Source organism: Mobula birostris, chromosome 21, assembly GCF_030028105.1.
Source record: "Mobula birostris isolate sMobBir1 chromosome 21, sMobBir1.hap1, whole genome shotgun sequence".
NCBI lineage: Eukaryota > Metazoa > Chordata > Chondrichthyes > Myliobatiformes > Myliobatidae > Mobula > Mobula birostris.
In genome coordinates, this window is record NC_092390.1 from 27,125,117 (window position 1) to 27,139,263 (window position 14,147).

At 39.4% G+C, this 14,147-nt stretch overlaps 1 protein-coding gene across 2 annotated transcripts in view; it reads left to right on the forward strand.

Moving 5' to 3' along the window:
- The window catches only part of ank3b (ankyrin 3b), a 390,132-nt gene that overhangs the window by 180,092 nt on the left and 195,893 nt on the right, over positions 1 to 14,147 (forward strand). For both annotated transcript variants that reach the window (XM_072239211.1, XM_072239212.1), the window contains exon 4: positions 2,847 to 2,945. In XM_072239211.1, coding sequence (XP_072095312.1) covers positions 2,847 to 2,945 — 99 coding nt within the window. The remainder of the gene's footprint in view (positions 1 to 2,846; positions 2,946 to 14,147) is intronic.

Sequence of the window (14,147 nt, forward strand, 5' to 3'; positions counted from 1 at the left end):
GTTTTATATATAGTTATTCAATTTAACAGCTAGCAAAACATTGTCAATAAGAACTTTGATCTTCTCTGGGCTTGATCGTTTTTGCTCTCATTCCTCTGCATTCTCACAAAATGTGTAGCAGGCCTGTAGCGGGTAATGAAGGATTTTCTTGCCGTAGCTTTTGCACACCGTCCATATGTGATTTTCTTGCTAAATGACACTTTAAGAAGTCAAGTTTTCAAATATCACTCCACTTCTTCCCACTTGCAAATTAACCAGCAACATTTGCATCATGACAATACAGGAAGGTTACACCAGTTTCTATATTGTACATAAATATTTTGCGTAGCTGTACGTTCCTGACCTCATGAGCTTTCGGTGTAGCATTTTCTACTGTTTCATTTAGCCATTCCACTTTAAATGTTCTTTTGTGCTTCACACCCTTTGATCCTTTGGAATTTGACATAGTAAATGAATAATTTCTTCAATAAAAACAGAATAAGTAAGCCATTTTTAAAATCTGCAAACAAATAATTGCAAACCCCACATTGTCAACACCATCTACATTGGAAAAGAAAATGTGATTGCGTACGATTGTGAAGTATACTGAACATGCCAATGAAGTAGAGAGTGACAATCTTTTGTGCGCTAGTAGCATGAATGTGTGCGTTGGCAAACACGCACACCTTCGAGGGCACATTGTACGTAGTACTTGATTAAATCTAAATACATTACATCAACAACATTATTTGTCTACCCTTTCTCATACAATTTAGAAGAATTCATTAACATTGATCATGTGTGACTCTTCATTTTGAGGTCCTGCTGTTTACTCAACAATATCTTTGCTTCGTGGATATTTTTCAATTACAGCTTCGAGAGCTTACACTATATTTTGTACCACAAATGTGAAGCTGAAGACTGTATAAGACATTGTAATTTTAAGATGATATTTTTGATCAGTAACAATTTCAAAAGATTTAGGCCTATGACAGGTAATTTTTTGTGTTAAGGCACAGATCAGCTGTGATAAAATTTAATGATGTATCAAGGTCCATGGGTTGAATTGTTTGCTCATGTTTTAGTGTTCTTACATATGTTGTAAACATCAAGCTGCATAATCCATTCTTTGTTGCTCTTACATAAACTCATTGGATCAGTCCCAAAATAGTTTGATCCAAGCCCATCGTAGCTGCTATTATGTCATTTGGTGGTAAGTGTAGTGGGGATTGCAATAGGCCAGTCACTGAAATTTGTACAACTCTGTCATAATTTATTCCTTCATTAATTTGGGGTTTAGTAAATGTACCGTGGAGTGACCGCTGCTTGTTATTTTCATGCTACGGATAGGACCCACTCTGCCCAGTCAGCTGACTTAATGAGTCGCTGATTTATTACCATTATATAAATGAGAGGTCATTAGTGTATATCATTCAGTAGATCAAGCATTGTACATTTCAGTTCATTGAAGAGTGAGCTTCTAACCTCAAATTAATTTAAATAAACCAAATGTAATCTAGTAACTTGGAGACAAAAGCAACTGCAGGTGCAGGAGCAAAACATTAATTCACCATGTCGAGCAGCACCTGTGGGGGCAAAGTGATGATCAACATTTCAGGTCATAATCCTGCAAAATGACTTGGAGGGGGAGGACCAGTACAGAGAAGTGAGATGGAGGGGTGAAAGGGCTTCTCAGTGATAGATTTAACCAGATAAAAGAAGGGTGTTGTGCAGATGGAATGAGAGGAGAGGATATGAAAAGTTAAACAAGCCAAAAAAAAACCAGGGAAATACTGTAGGTATGAGGGAGGCTGAATTAGAATCAAAATTGGGTTTATTATCCATCATACATAGTGAAATGTGTTGTTTTGTGACAACAGACATAAAAAGTACTAAGATTTACAAAATAAATACTGCAAAAGATGAATAATGAAGTTGTATTCAAGGGTTCATGGAGAGTTCAAAGATCTGATGGTGGAAGAAGCTGTTCTTAAAACATTGAGTGTGTGTCTTCAGGCTTCTGTTCCTCCTCCCTAATGGTAGTAATGTGAAGTGTCCTGGATGGTGAGGGTCTTAAATGATGAATGTGGCCTTCTTGAGGCATTGCCCCTTGAAGATGTCCTTAACGTTGGGAAGGGTTGTGAGTGAAGAGTTTAGGGATGGGGGAGGATGGAAAACATGGACAAGGAGAGAGAGATACTGGGTAGACTGACAGAAGTGGGAAAGGAAACCAGGCTGATTGGGTACCTCAAACTGGGGAAATTCAATGTTCGTGCCATTGAGCTGTAGGCTACCCAAATGGAATATGAGGTGCTATCCTTCTAATTAGTGTTTGGCTTCATCATAGAAGTGGAAAAGGCCGAGGACAGATGGCTTGGGTTTCAGCAAAGGGAAGGGGAATTGAAATTACATGAACCAGGTAACTCAACAGCCTGGTGTACTGGAATTGTCATTAGAAAAAAAAACATCCTGCTCCTGGGCTGGCTTTTTCTTAAATCTGAATGTATACTTATGTGTCATTAATGTATTCAGATTAATGAAGTACTCTGTGTTTTCACAGCTGAGCTCAGCTTAAGTTTGGAGACATTTATAATATGTATGTTGATCTATCCATTGGAATTATGGAGTTAGTTGTAAAAGGACTAAAATCTGGCCGAATCAAAACCTATAATCCTGGAAGCCCCATGATAGAGAAATAATGGAATTGTTGTCTGATAGTAACAATCAATTCCTATAGTTTGGTCTACCACAGATACAGGTAAATCAAGACAATGCAAGAATCTCACTCACTTTGTATTTTTACTCTGATCAGAGTACACCAGATTCATACCAGTAATTACTGATATGCCTTTACCTTTTGCTTTCAGAAAGGAAATACTGCCTTGCATATTGCGTCATTAGCTGGGCAAGCAGAGGTTGTCCATGTCCTTGTAACAAATGGTGCAAATATCAACGCCCAGTCACAGGTAAGATTTAAGCCAAAATGCTGAACACTCTAAATAATTTTGTTTCTTTGAATGTAATCATAGGCCATGAAAGTCCATTTTCTTTATCACTTCAAAATTTACATGATTTAAAATTATTATGCATGCGAAAGAACAAATTTATTTCCAAAAATTGGAGTTGGTTTCCAAAGGTGTTGTCATCAAGCTAAAACGTAAGAACAAATCATGCTCAAATGACTATGTGAATGAGTCAAGTTATTGAACAGATCAGTTCAGTAACAAATAATTCATTGATAAGCCTTCTGTAAGTTTGCTTAAAATGCAAGCTTATGGGTAGGCTGAAATACTCAGGAGAGATATCAAAAGCACATAGGCACACATTGGAGCAAAGATGTGAAGAATTAAATTCATATCATGTGAGTAATAATGAACACACACACTTCGTACAATCAATCTTATCTTGTGAGCAGATCTAGATACTACATGATCTTATAGTTGCAATGTAGTTATCTAGTACAGTACCATCAACCAGATTCATTGAGACTGTCATCTAGAATATTGATTTTTTTACACTGGTTAACACAGCAAGTTTTGATGCTTTTCACTTGTGTGACAGAGGACATGATCTTCCTAACTAAATCTTCATTTCAGCTATTCTTTGGTACCAAAATAGGCCGTTAGCTTTAAATTTCAAGCTAAAAACTGAAAGCTGACAAAACAGATTTTTAAAAATTTGCAATGCTTAAAAAGCATTGAACAGGGAAGGAAAAGTGTAGTGGATATGGGCCTAATGTATTGATGTGGGATTAGTGTAGGTTGGTATCGTGGTTGATATGGCCAAGGTCTGTTTTTGTGTTGTCCGTTTCTATGATATACAATACGAATCAATGAAAATGCAGTTTAAGTGCCTTCCAGCAGATGCCATGTGATTGACCAGCTGCTGTGCTGCACCCTATTTGTAGAATTGCAATGAGGTGGATCCAACTTACTTGGAGAACAAACTCCCAAAATTGCTGGTGGTTGTTCTTTACTTTTTTTCCTAACTGTTCATAAACATTAGACTCCTTGTGTACTCGTCTACAGTGTAGCATAGAACTGTTTCATTTCCCCAGCTTTTACTCTAGCAAATCTTCTAAATTAGCTTAGACCTGGTACAGGAAGACTGTGATTCCATTCATTTCTATATCTCCTCTTTACGATCTCTGTTGGTTTATAATGCGGACTTGGACCAGGGCAAAGGAGACAAAATCACGACTTTGCAAAAACTAGATATCCATTCCCTCAATTAAGGCTAATATAATGTCAGTGATTAAAGGAATAGATAGGATAGAGAGAAACTATTTACTCTGTTGGGGGAGTCGAGAATAAATCACAGAAGATTAAAATTCAAGCCAGGCCATTCAATTATGATCTAAGAAAAGTTTTCCAGTGGGTGAACATATCACTTTGAAATCCAGAACTGAGATTTATATACTTTTGTAAAGCAAAGATATAAGAGTGACAGAATACAGAAAACAAAGAAATAGAAGCAAGAACAGGCTGCTCTTGTCATATTTGTCATTCACTAAGATTATGGTTGATTTTCTATGTCAATATTTAAATGTCCATTTCTTACGCTCAGTCTATATCTGTTCTAAAAAGTTATCAATATCTGTTTTGAGTGGACTCAGTGACTGGGACCTCCACAACCCTCTTGGGTAGGGAATTCCAAAGATTCACTAGCCTCTGGGTGAGAACATTTCTCACCTCTGCCCTGAATAGCTGATCCCTTGTTCTGACACTGTAACTGCTGTTTCTGGGCACCTCAGTCTATATCTACAGTATCCAGATGAAAAGTCTCAGCCCAAAACATCAACTCTATAGATGCTGCCTGATCTACTGAGTTTATACATCATTCTGGGCATGTTGCTCTGGACTTCTAACAGCTGCAGACTGTCTTATGTTCTGTATTTATCCTGTCAAGTCTGTAAAAATTTTGCGCATTTCAATGAGATCACCTCTCGTTCTTCTAAAGTCAAAGGAGTTGAGGCCAGTCTTCTTAACCAGTCTTCGTTGAAGAAACTTAACAGTCCAATGAATCAGCTTGGTAAATGTTGCTATACACAATATATTGCAAATATAGTATTTCTTAGATAGAAAGACCAAACCTGTATACAACATTTTAGATGTGTTCTTATTAAAGTTCTGTATAATTGTTGCAAGACATCTCAACTCTTGTACTCAAACCTATTTGCATATATTGCCTATTGAACCTGCATATTAACTTTCAGTGAATTGTTACAAGGGTGCCAGATCTCTTTCAAGCACCTGTCAGACTCTCGCCATTCATAAATGCTTTCTGTTTCTTTTATTTGATTGTGATTGACCTCTGTATTGCATTTTCCAACTGCCTTTCCTTAACAATTTACTTACCTGCCCATATCTCCCTGAAGCCACTCTATATCTCTGTCAGCTCACCTTCCTTTGTATTATTAGCAAACTTAGATGTATGTATTACATTTATCTCTTCATCAAAATGATTGATATAGATTGTGAATAATTGGAGTCCCAGCATCAAATATGCAATAGCTCATTTATTTCTACTCTGAGATTTCTATTCATGTCGGTGTATTACCCCCAATACCATCCAATCTAATTTTATTTTATTTATTTATTGAGATACAGTATGGGATAGGCCCTTCCAGTCCTTCGAGCCACAGTACCCAGCAATCCCCAATTTAACCCTCACCTAATCATGGATCAATTTACAAGGACCAATTACCTACCCACTGGTATGTCTTTGGACTGTGGAAGGAAACCCATGCGGTCACAGGGAGAACAAACAATCTCCAGAAAGTGGCAGGCATTTTGTTTAATAACATCTTGTATGGCACTTTACTGAAAGTCTTCTAAAAATACGTGATATCAACTGGTTCACCTTCAATGGATTTGTGTTTTCCCTTGCTGAAATCCTAACTGATTATTGTTATTTTCTACGAACCACTTCTGAGGGGAATGAATTATTTAACTATCATCCAGTTGAATGCGGAGCAGATCCAGCAGTAACTGGTCTCCGGGGCCTTTGTTGTTGTGAATATTGTATTCAGTTAGAAATACCATTGTCCTTCTTAGTGGAAGAACATGTGGAACAGGAGCAGTAGTATTCCAGATAGCCTGACTTGCCATTCTTTATCTTGACAGAACCTTCTTGCTCCCTCCCAAACCTCTCCACTCCCTGATACTGTAAATGGCTGCTGATTTCTGCTTATATACAATGATTCTGTCTCCTCCATTCTCTGGGATAGAACATTTTGCAATTCTTTGAAAGAAATTTCACCTCTTTCCTGATGAAATGAGCATTCAGAAACAATGCTACTTAGTTCTAATATTTCCACCAAGGAAATGTCCTCCCAGTATCTACTCTGTTAAATTCCCTCAGAATTTTATATTTCAATATGGTCCTTCTAAGTTCATATAAGTTTAGAGACATCCTGCTCAATTTTTTGTCATATGTCAATCTTTTCTTTCCAGGATTCAACTTATTGAACTTATTTAACCTTTTCTGCACTCTCTCCATTACAAACACATCCTTCCTTACATATGGAAAACAAGTCTCCATGCAGAACTCTGGGTGTGGTCTCACAAGAACCCTGCAAAGTTGTATTAAAACCTCCTAACATTTATATTCCATGCTCCTTGTAATAAAGGCCTACATTCTATTAGCCTTCACAGCTGTTTCCTGCATGCTAATATTTATGCTTCATGCACTAGGACCCCCAGATCCCTTTGTATCTCAACATTTTATAGTTTGACTATTTAAGTAGTAAATTACTATACCATTATTCCTTCTAAAGTGAATAATATTCCTGTACATTAGAGTCCATCTGCCAGCTTCTCACGTAGCCTAACCATATCCCAATTCAGACCTTTCCACACACCTTGCTAACTCACCTGTGTTTGTATGATCATCAGATCTGGCAATATTCCAGTACAGTATACTCAGAACAATTGATATGGGTGATAGGTAGTTGAGATCCACAAGTTACTGATTACCATTTTCAAAATGATCCATTTATTCCGCCTCTCTTCTGTGACCATCTCCCTATCGGCATCAACATATTATACCCAAATTATGCAGCTGTGTATTATGTGGTATCTTTTCAAATGCATTTATCAACCCAAATATGTGTGCCTGTTCCTTTTTATTCAAGCTATTGGTTACATCCTCAAAGAATTCTAACAAATTCATGACTTCCCTTGCATTGAATCACTATTAACTTTGCTTTATTGTCTTATGATTTTAAAAAAAATCTCTTAGTAAAGGATTCCATCATTTTCTCAATGACAACATCAGCTCATTGTTTTTTTCCCCTTTTAGATTAGATTATGAGACATGCAGTCCTCTTTTATTGTCATTTAGCAATGCATGCATTAAGAATTGATACAATATTCCTCCGGTGTGGTATCACAAAAACACAGGACAGACCAAGACTGAAAAACTGACAAAAACCACATAATTATAACATATAGTTACAATACTGCAAGCAATACCATAACTTGATGAAGAACAGGCCATGGGCACTGTAAAAAAGTTCAAAGTCTCTCAAAAGTTCCACATCTCATGCATACGGGAGAAGGAAGAAAACTCTCCCTGCCATGCCCGACCACAGTCCGTCTCTGAGTCGTCCGAAAACTTAGAGCCTCCGGCACCAAGCACCATCTCTGCTGAGCACTTCGACCCTAGCCCCGGCCGCCAGCAGCAGGCAAAGCCGAGGATTTTGGGGCCTTCCCTCTGGAGATTCTCAATCGCACAGTAGCAGCGGCAGCGAACCTATTTTACTCATTTTGTACCTCTGATTGTGTGGCTAGATACAGATCCAATGCCGTATGTAAGTTTGCTGACCACGCCACTGTCGTTGGCTGAATCAAAGGTGGTGACCAATCAGCATTTAGGAGGGAGATTGAAAAACCAGTCGATGGTGCTATAACAACCTCTCACTCATTGTCAGCAAAACCAAAGAGCTGATCATCCACTATACGAAGGAGAAGCCGGAAATCCATGAACCAGTCTTCATTAGGGAATCGGAGCTGGAGAGAATCAGTAACTTGAAATTCCTTTGCATTATCCTATCAGATGATCTGTCCTAGGACCAGCACATGAGTGCTGTCACAAAGAAGGCACAACAGTGCTTCTAATTTCTTAGAAGTTTGCGTAGATTGGGAATGTCACTAAAAAACTTAGATAAACATCTATAGATACACAGTGAAGATTATCTCAACTGGTTGTATTATGGCCTAGTATAGAAATGCCAATGCCCAGGAATGGAAAAGGCTACAGGAAGTGGTGTATATAACCCTGTCATCACAGGCAAAGCCCTTCCCACCACTGAGCACATTTACATAGAGCACTGCCACAAGAAAGCAGCATTCATCATCAAAGACCCCCACCATCCAGGCCATGCTCTCTGCTCACTACTGCCATCAGGCAAGAGGTACAGAAGCCATAGGTCTCTCAACACCAGTTTCAGGAACAGTTATTACCTTACAACCATCAGGTTCTTGAACTAGAGTGGATAACTTCACTCACCACAACTCCGAACTAATTCTGTGACCTACAGCTTCACTTTCAAACACACTTTACAACTGGTTCTCGGTATTTTTTTTATTTGCATAGTTTCTGTATGGTTTTTCATAGATTCTATTGTATTTCTTTATTTTTCCTGTAAATGTCTGCAAGAAAATGAATCTCCAGCTAGTATCTGGTAACACAGACATACTTCGATAACAAATTTATTTTGAACTTAGAACTATCACCTTCATTGTATAATGGCTGGAGAAATTTGATAAATTACAACAAGTGTATTCACTATCTCAGCATCCACTTCCTTTAAGACCCGAGGTGCAGGCAACTTGCTGGGCTTCAGTTTGCCTAGAATATTTTTTTTTTAGTGATCATAGTTGTTTTAAGTTGCTCCTTCCTTAATAGTCCCTTGATCATTAATATTATTATTGGAATGTCTTTTGAGTTCTGTAACATGAAGACTAGTCCAAAATCAATATTTAGAAACTCAGTTATTTTTCCATTTTTCATTGTTAATTTCCCAATCTCCTTCTCAAAAGGTCTCAGTCACTCATTCCCTATGTATAACAATTGAAGCTCCATTGTCAGTTTCCATATTATTTGCTAATTTCATTCGTCTTCTGCTTACCCTTTATAGAATTCTTATTCATTCTTAAAAATGTCTTCGTCAACTGGCCTGCCACTAATCTTCAAAATATGGCTTGTGTTTTCCTTCAATTTCATACTATCTTTAAGGTTTAACTATAGATGGCGTATATCCTTTGGTCCTCAACTTTACTGCAATTTATGAAATGTATCTACAAATGTCCATAAATGTCTCTCACTGCTGATCTATTGTTTTGCAGTTTAAGGTAGTTTTCCAGTCCACTTTAGCCAACTCTTCATACTCAAACTCTTGTGATGAGTATTTCATACTCTTGCAATTGCTTTTGTGTTTTTACTTAACAGTATTTTCACATGTCCTTCTGGCCCAACATGCCCATGCCACCCAATTGCAACCATGTGACCAATGAACCTATTAAGTAACCTGCTCAGCTCTATGTTTTTAGAATGTAGGAGGAGACCAGAGCACCTGATGGACACCCGCGTGCTCACGGGTGAACGTGCAATCTCCTTACAGACAGTAGCAGATTTGATTGCAGGTTACTGGTGCTGTAGTGATGTTATGCTAACTGCTATGCTGAGCTTAGAATCCTAGTTTCAGACCTGCATTTCTCAGCTTCAAGCTAAATTATAAATTCTGCTGTTCTATGAATAGTCATCTGAGGAGAACCTTTGCTATGAGATCATTTATTAATCTTGTCTCACTACACTGTATCTGATGTAGAGTACCCTGATTGGTTCCTCAACATGTTGGTAAAAGAAATATTCTGAAATGCACTCTATGAACTTTATCTCAAGGATCCATTTGATTTGTTCAATCTAAAGGATGATCCACATTGCCACGATGGTGCCCGTAACCCCCAAGGTGATGTTCTACAGGCTACATACAATACTTCTAAATATACTTTTTTTGAATTACTCCCACTGCAATCTGCAACATGTAATTTCCCTTTAAGAAACATACTTTTAAATTGACTTAATGAACTACAGATTTGACAATCTTCTGAAAGGCTCAGCAGACTTAACTCCCAGGCAAGCAGGTGCGGCATCATTAAGCATACAAAGGTTTATTGCCATGGCCAGAAGCAAAGCAGGAGGGAGGGGGACTCCAAGCCAGGCTGAAACGCAGAAGGATGAGGCCCCCTCTACCCAGCATCTTGTTAGCAAGTCTGCAGTCACTGGAAAACAAAACTGAGGACCTGAGGGCAAGATTGCTGTATCAAAGGGAAATGAGGGACTGTTGTCTTTTGTTTTTCACTGAGACATGGCTTACTCAGATTATGCAAACTACAGTGATCAGACCTGAAGGCTTCCCAATACACAGGATGAACCGATCTGCTGATTGAGAAAAGATAAAAGGTGGAGGTGTGTGTTTCATGGTAAACTCTCTGTGGTGCTCTGATGCAGCAGTTTTGTTCGTCCAGCCTTGAACACCTGATAATCAAATGCTGACTACTCTATTTACCAAGCCGGTTGTCCTCCATAATCCTGACTACAGTTTACATACCACCAGTGGCCAACTGTAATCAGACACTTGAGATACTGCATGATGCACTCACCAAACAAGAAACTGTCCACCCCAATGCATTTCAGATGATAGTCGGGGATTTCAATCAGGCTGGTTTGAAGAAATCCCTGACCAATTACCATCAGTATATAACCTGTCGCACCAGACGTCCCAACCCACTAGGCCACTGTTATACTAAGATAAGGAATGCCTAACTCTCTATGCCCTGTCTATATTTCAGTAAATCAGATCACTTTGCAGTCCTCCTCCTACCTGCATACAGCAGAAGCTAAGGAGCAAGACTCCAGAGATTAGGACAACAAATAGGTGGTTTCAGGAGGCAGAAATGTGGCTATGCGATTGCTTCAAGTCGGTGGACTCAAAGTCAAAGACTGGGCAGTGTTCAAGGACTCATTTGTGGATCTGAATGAATATACCACGGTTGTCATAGACTTTATGAAAACAGTGTTAGACAAGTGTGTCCCCACAAAATCATTCAATCTTCCCCAACCAGAAACCCTGGATGACCCATGAGATCTGCAATCTGCTGAGGACCAGGGCAGAGGTGTCCAAGTCTCAAGTCTGGTGACCAAGAAAGTTACAAGTTACAAGAGGTCCAGGTACAATATCTGGAAAGCTATCGCTTGGGTGAAGTGGCAATTCCAGACTAAACTTGAATCACTAAAGGATACTCAACAGCTGTGGCAGGGCTTGAATGCTATCACCTCTTACAAAGTGAAATAAGGCAATAGGACGCCGCAGGGTTTCACTTTCAGATGAGCTCAATGCTTTCTATACTTACTTTGACCATCAAACCATGGAAGAACCATCATGAACTCCTACGGAATCCGATGATACTGTGATTTCAGTCTCTGAGGCCGACATGAGAGTATCCTTCGGCGGGGTGAACCTGTGGAAAGCATCTGGCCCAGACAAGGTACCTGGCCGAGTACTAGAGACTTATGCTGATCAACTGGCTTGAGTGTTCACTGAGATCTTTAACACCTCGCTTGGGCAGGATAAGGTACCCACCTACTTTAAGCAAGGTTCAATGATTCCACTCTCTAAGAAGAATGTCATAACCTGCCTCAATGACTATCATCCAGTAGCACTTACATCCACAGTGATAAAGTGTTTTGAAAGGTTTGTGATAAAACATATTAACTCCTGAATGAGAAGTGACTTTGATTGCCTCCAGTTTGCCTGCCGGCACAACAGGTCCACAACAGATACCATTTTATTGGCTTTTCACTCAACCCTGGAACATCTGGACAGCAAAGATGCATACATGAGGATGCTCTTTACCAAGTACAACTTTGCATTCATTACTATCATCCCCTCAAAACAAATCAATAAGCTTCAAGATCTTGGTCTCAATACCTCCTTGTGCAATTGAGTTCTCAACCGTGGTATATTCACTTGCGGACCCCAATTCGTGTGAAAACAACAACATCTCCTCTACAATCTCCATCAGTGCAGGTGCACCACCAGACTGTGTGCTTAGCCCCCTGCTCTACTCACTTTACACTTATGGCTCTGTGGCTAAGCACAGCTCCAATGTCATATTTAAGTTTGCTGACAACATCACTGTCATAGGCATAATCAAAGGTGGTGATGAGTCAGCATACAGCAGAGAGATTGAAAATCTAACTGCAATTTGAAGAAAGCACAGTAGCACCTCTACTTCCTTAGGAGTTTGTGAAGATTTGGCATGACATCTATAACTTTGGCTAACTTCCATAGAAGTGTAGCGGAGAGTATATTGACTGGCTGCATCACAGCCTGGTATGGAGACACCAGTACCCTTGAACAGAAAATATTATAAAGAGTAGTGGATACGGCCCAGTCCATCACAGGGAAAGTCCACAACACCATTGCACGGATCTACATGAAGCATTGCTGCGGGAATACAGCATTCGTCATCAAGGACTGCCACAATCAAGCCATGCTCTCTTCTTGTTGCTGCCATCGGGAAGAAGGCACAGGAGCCTCGGGACTCACACCACCAGGATCAAGAACCTTTTTACCCCTCAACCATCAGGCTCTTGAACCAGGGTGGACAACCTCACTCAACTTTATTTGCCCCGTCACTGAGCTGTTCCGACAACCTATGGACTCACTTTCAAGGACTTTTCATCTCAAGTCCTTGATATTTATTGCTTATTTACTATTATTATTTTTTTCTTTCTTTTGTATTTACATAGTGTGTTGTCTTTTGCACATTGGTTGTCCACCCTGTTGGCGCTGCCTTCCATTGGTTCTATTATAATTATTGGATTTATCGGGTATGCTTGCAAAAAAATAAATCTCAGGGTTGTATGTATATGGTGATGTAGATGTACTTTGATAATACATTTACTTTGAACTTTGAACTTAATTGAAAATTGCTTTTGATTTTTGCAGATCCTGTCATACAAGCTCCCAGTTATTTGATTGATATTCTGTCCAACGGTATAATTAAGGGAGGTACATACCACATCTACCAGTGACTCCTTACCCTATTTTTTCCTTTTAATCTCCATCAGAATTGATTTTACATCTTCAGCTTCTGAGCCAATATCACAGTAAAGATTATTAACAGATCTACACCACTTCTTTTTCTTCCATTTGCTTGTTCTTCCAAAATGATATGTAATGCAGAATATTCAATCCCTAGCATTAGTCACTTTGTTGTTGCTCGTCTGATAGTTTTGAACACTACTGATAATAAAGGGGATTTAATTTTACATACAAGAGAAAATCTGCAGATGCTGGAAATCTGAGCAACAGGCCAGGCAGCATCTAAGAAAAGAGTTCTGCCAAAGGCTATCAGCCCGAAACGTCAACAGTACTCTTTTCCTGCTGAGTTCCTCCAGATTTTGTGTGATTTAATTTTCCATATCTATTTTTATTCCTGTGCCCCTTCCTGATACATGCCCATCATTACCCTGCAGTATTGCCCCTTCCCTTCTCTTCACATGCTGGAGCAGTCCAGATAGATGGGGTTCATCAGCCGTGATTTGCAGCTCACCTAGGCGAAGGAAAACTCTGATCTCAATTCACCACTGCCTTGCAGCTATAACCACTCATGGGGAAGCTTCAGGAGTAAGCCACATGGAAAATCCTGAAGCCGGAGTCCCTAAGGCTCTATGTTGAATTCAAACGCTGACTGGCAACTCCTGCAACATTGCTGGTGCCAAACTGCATTGATCTTTGCAGTTTCTCCGGATTCATCAGCTGCGTGGACAGGCAGGGCATGCTGTATGCATGCTGTATGAACAACAGCTTGCTCTCCATATCGTACTGCCCTGGCTTTCATATTTGTAGACAGCTAGGTTGCAGCATCCATGGTGGACACTGACCAATGGATGCCTCAAGGCTGGAGCAGTTATAAAGTACTTACTGGACAATTGAAATGTCAGTGGACTTTAAATGTTAGGGTCTTGGCTGTACATACTTTTGCTGGCCAATACAAAAAATTTGCTCCAAAGCCTACTCTACCCAGCATCTGTGATTAAAGCTATTTTAAAACACAAAGAATCTGTACAAACCTTGATCCTTGGATCAATGTGCT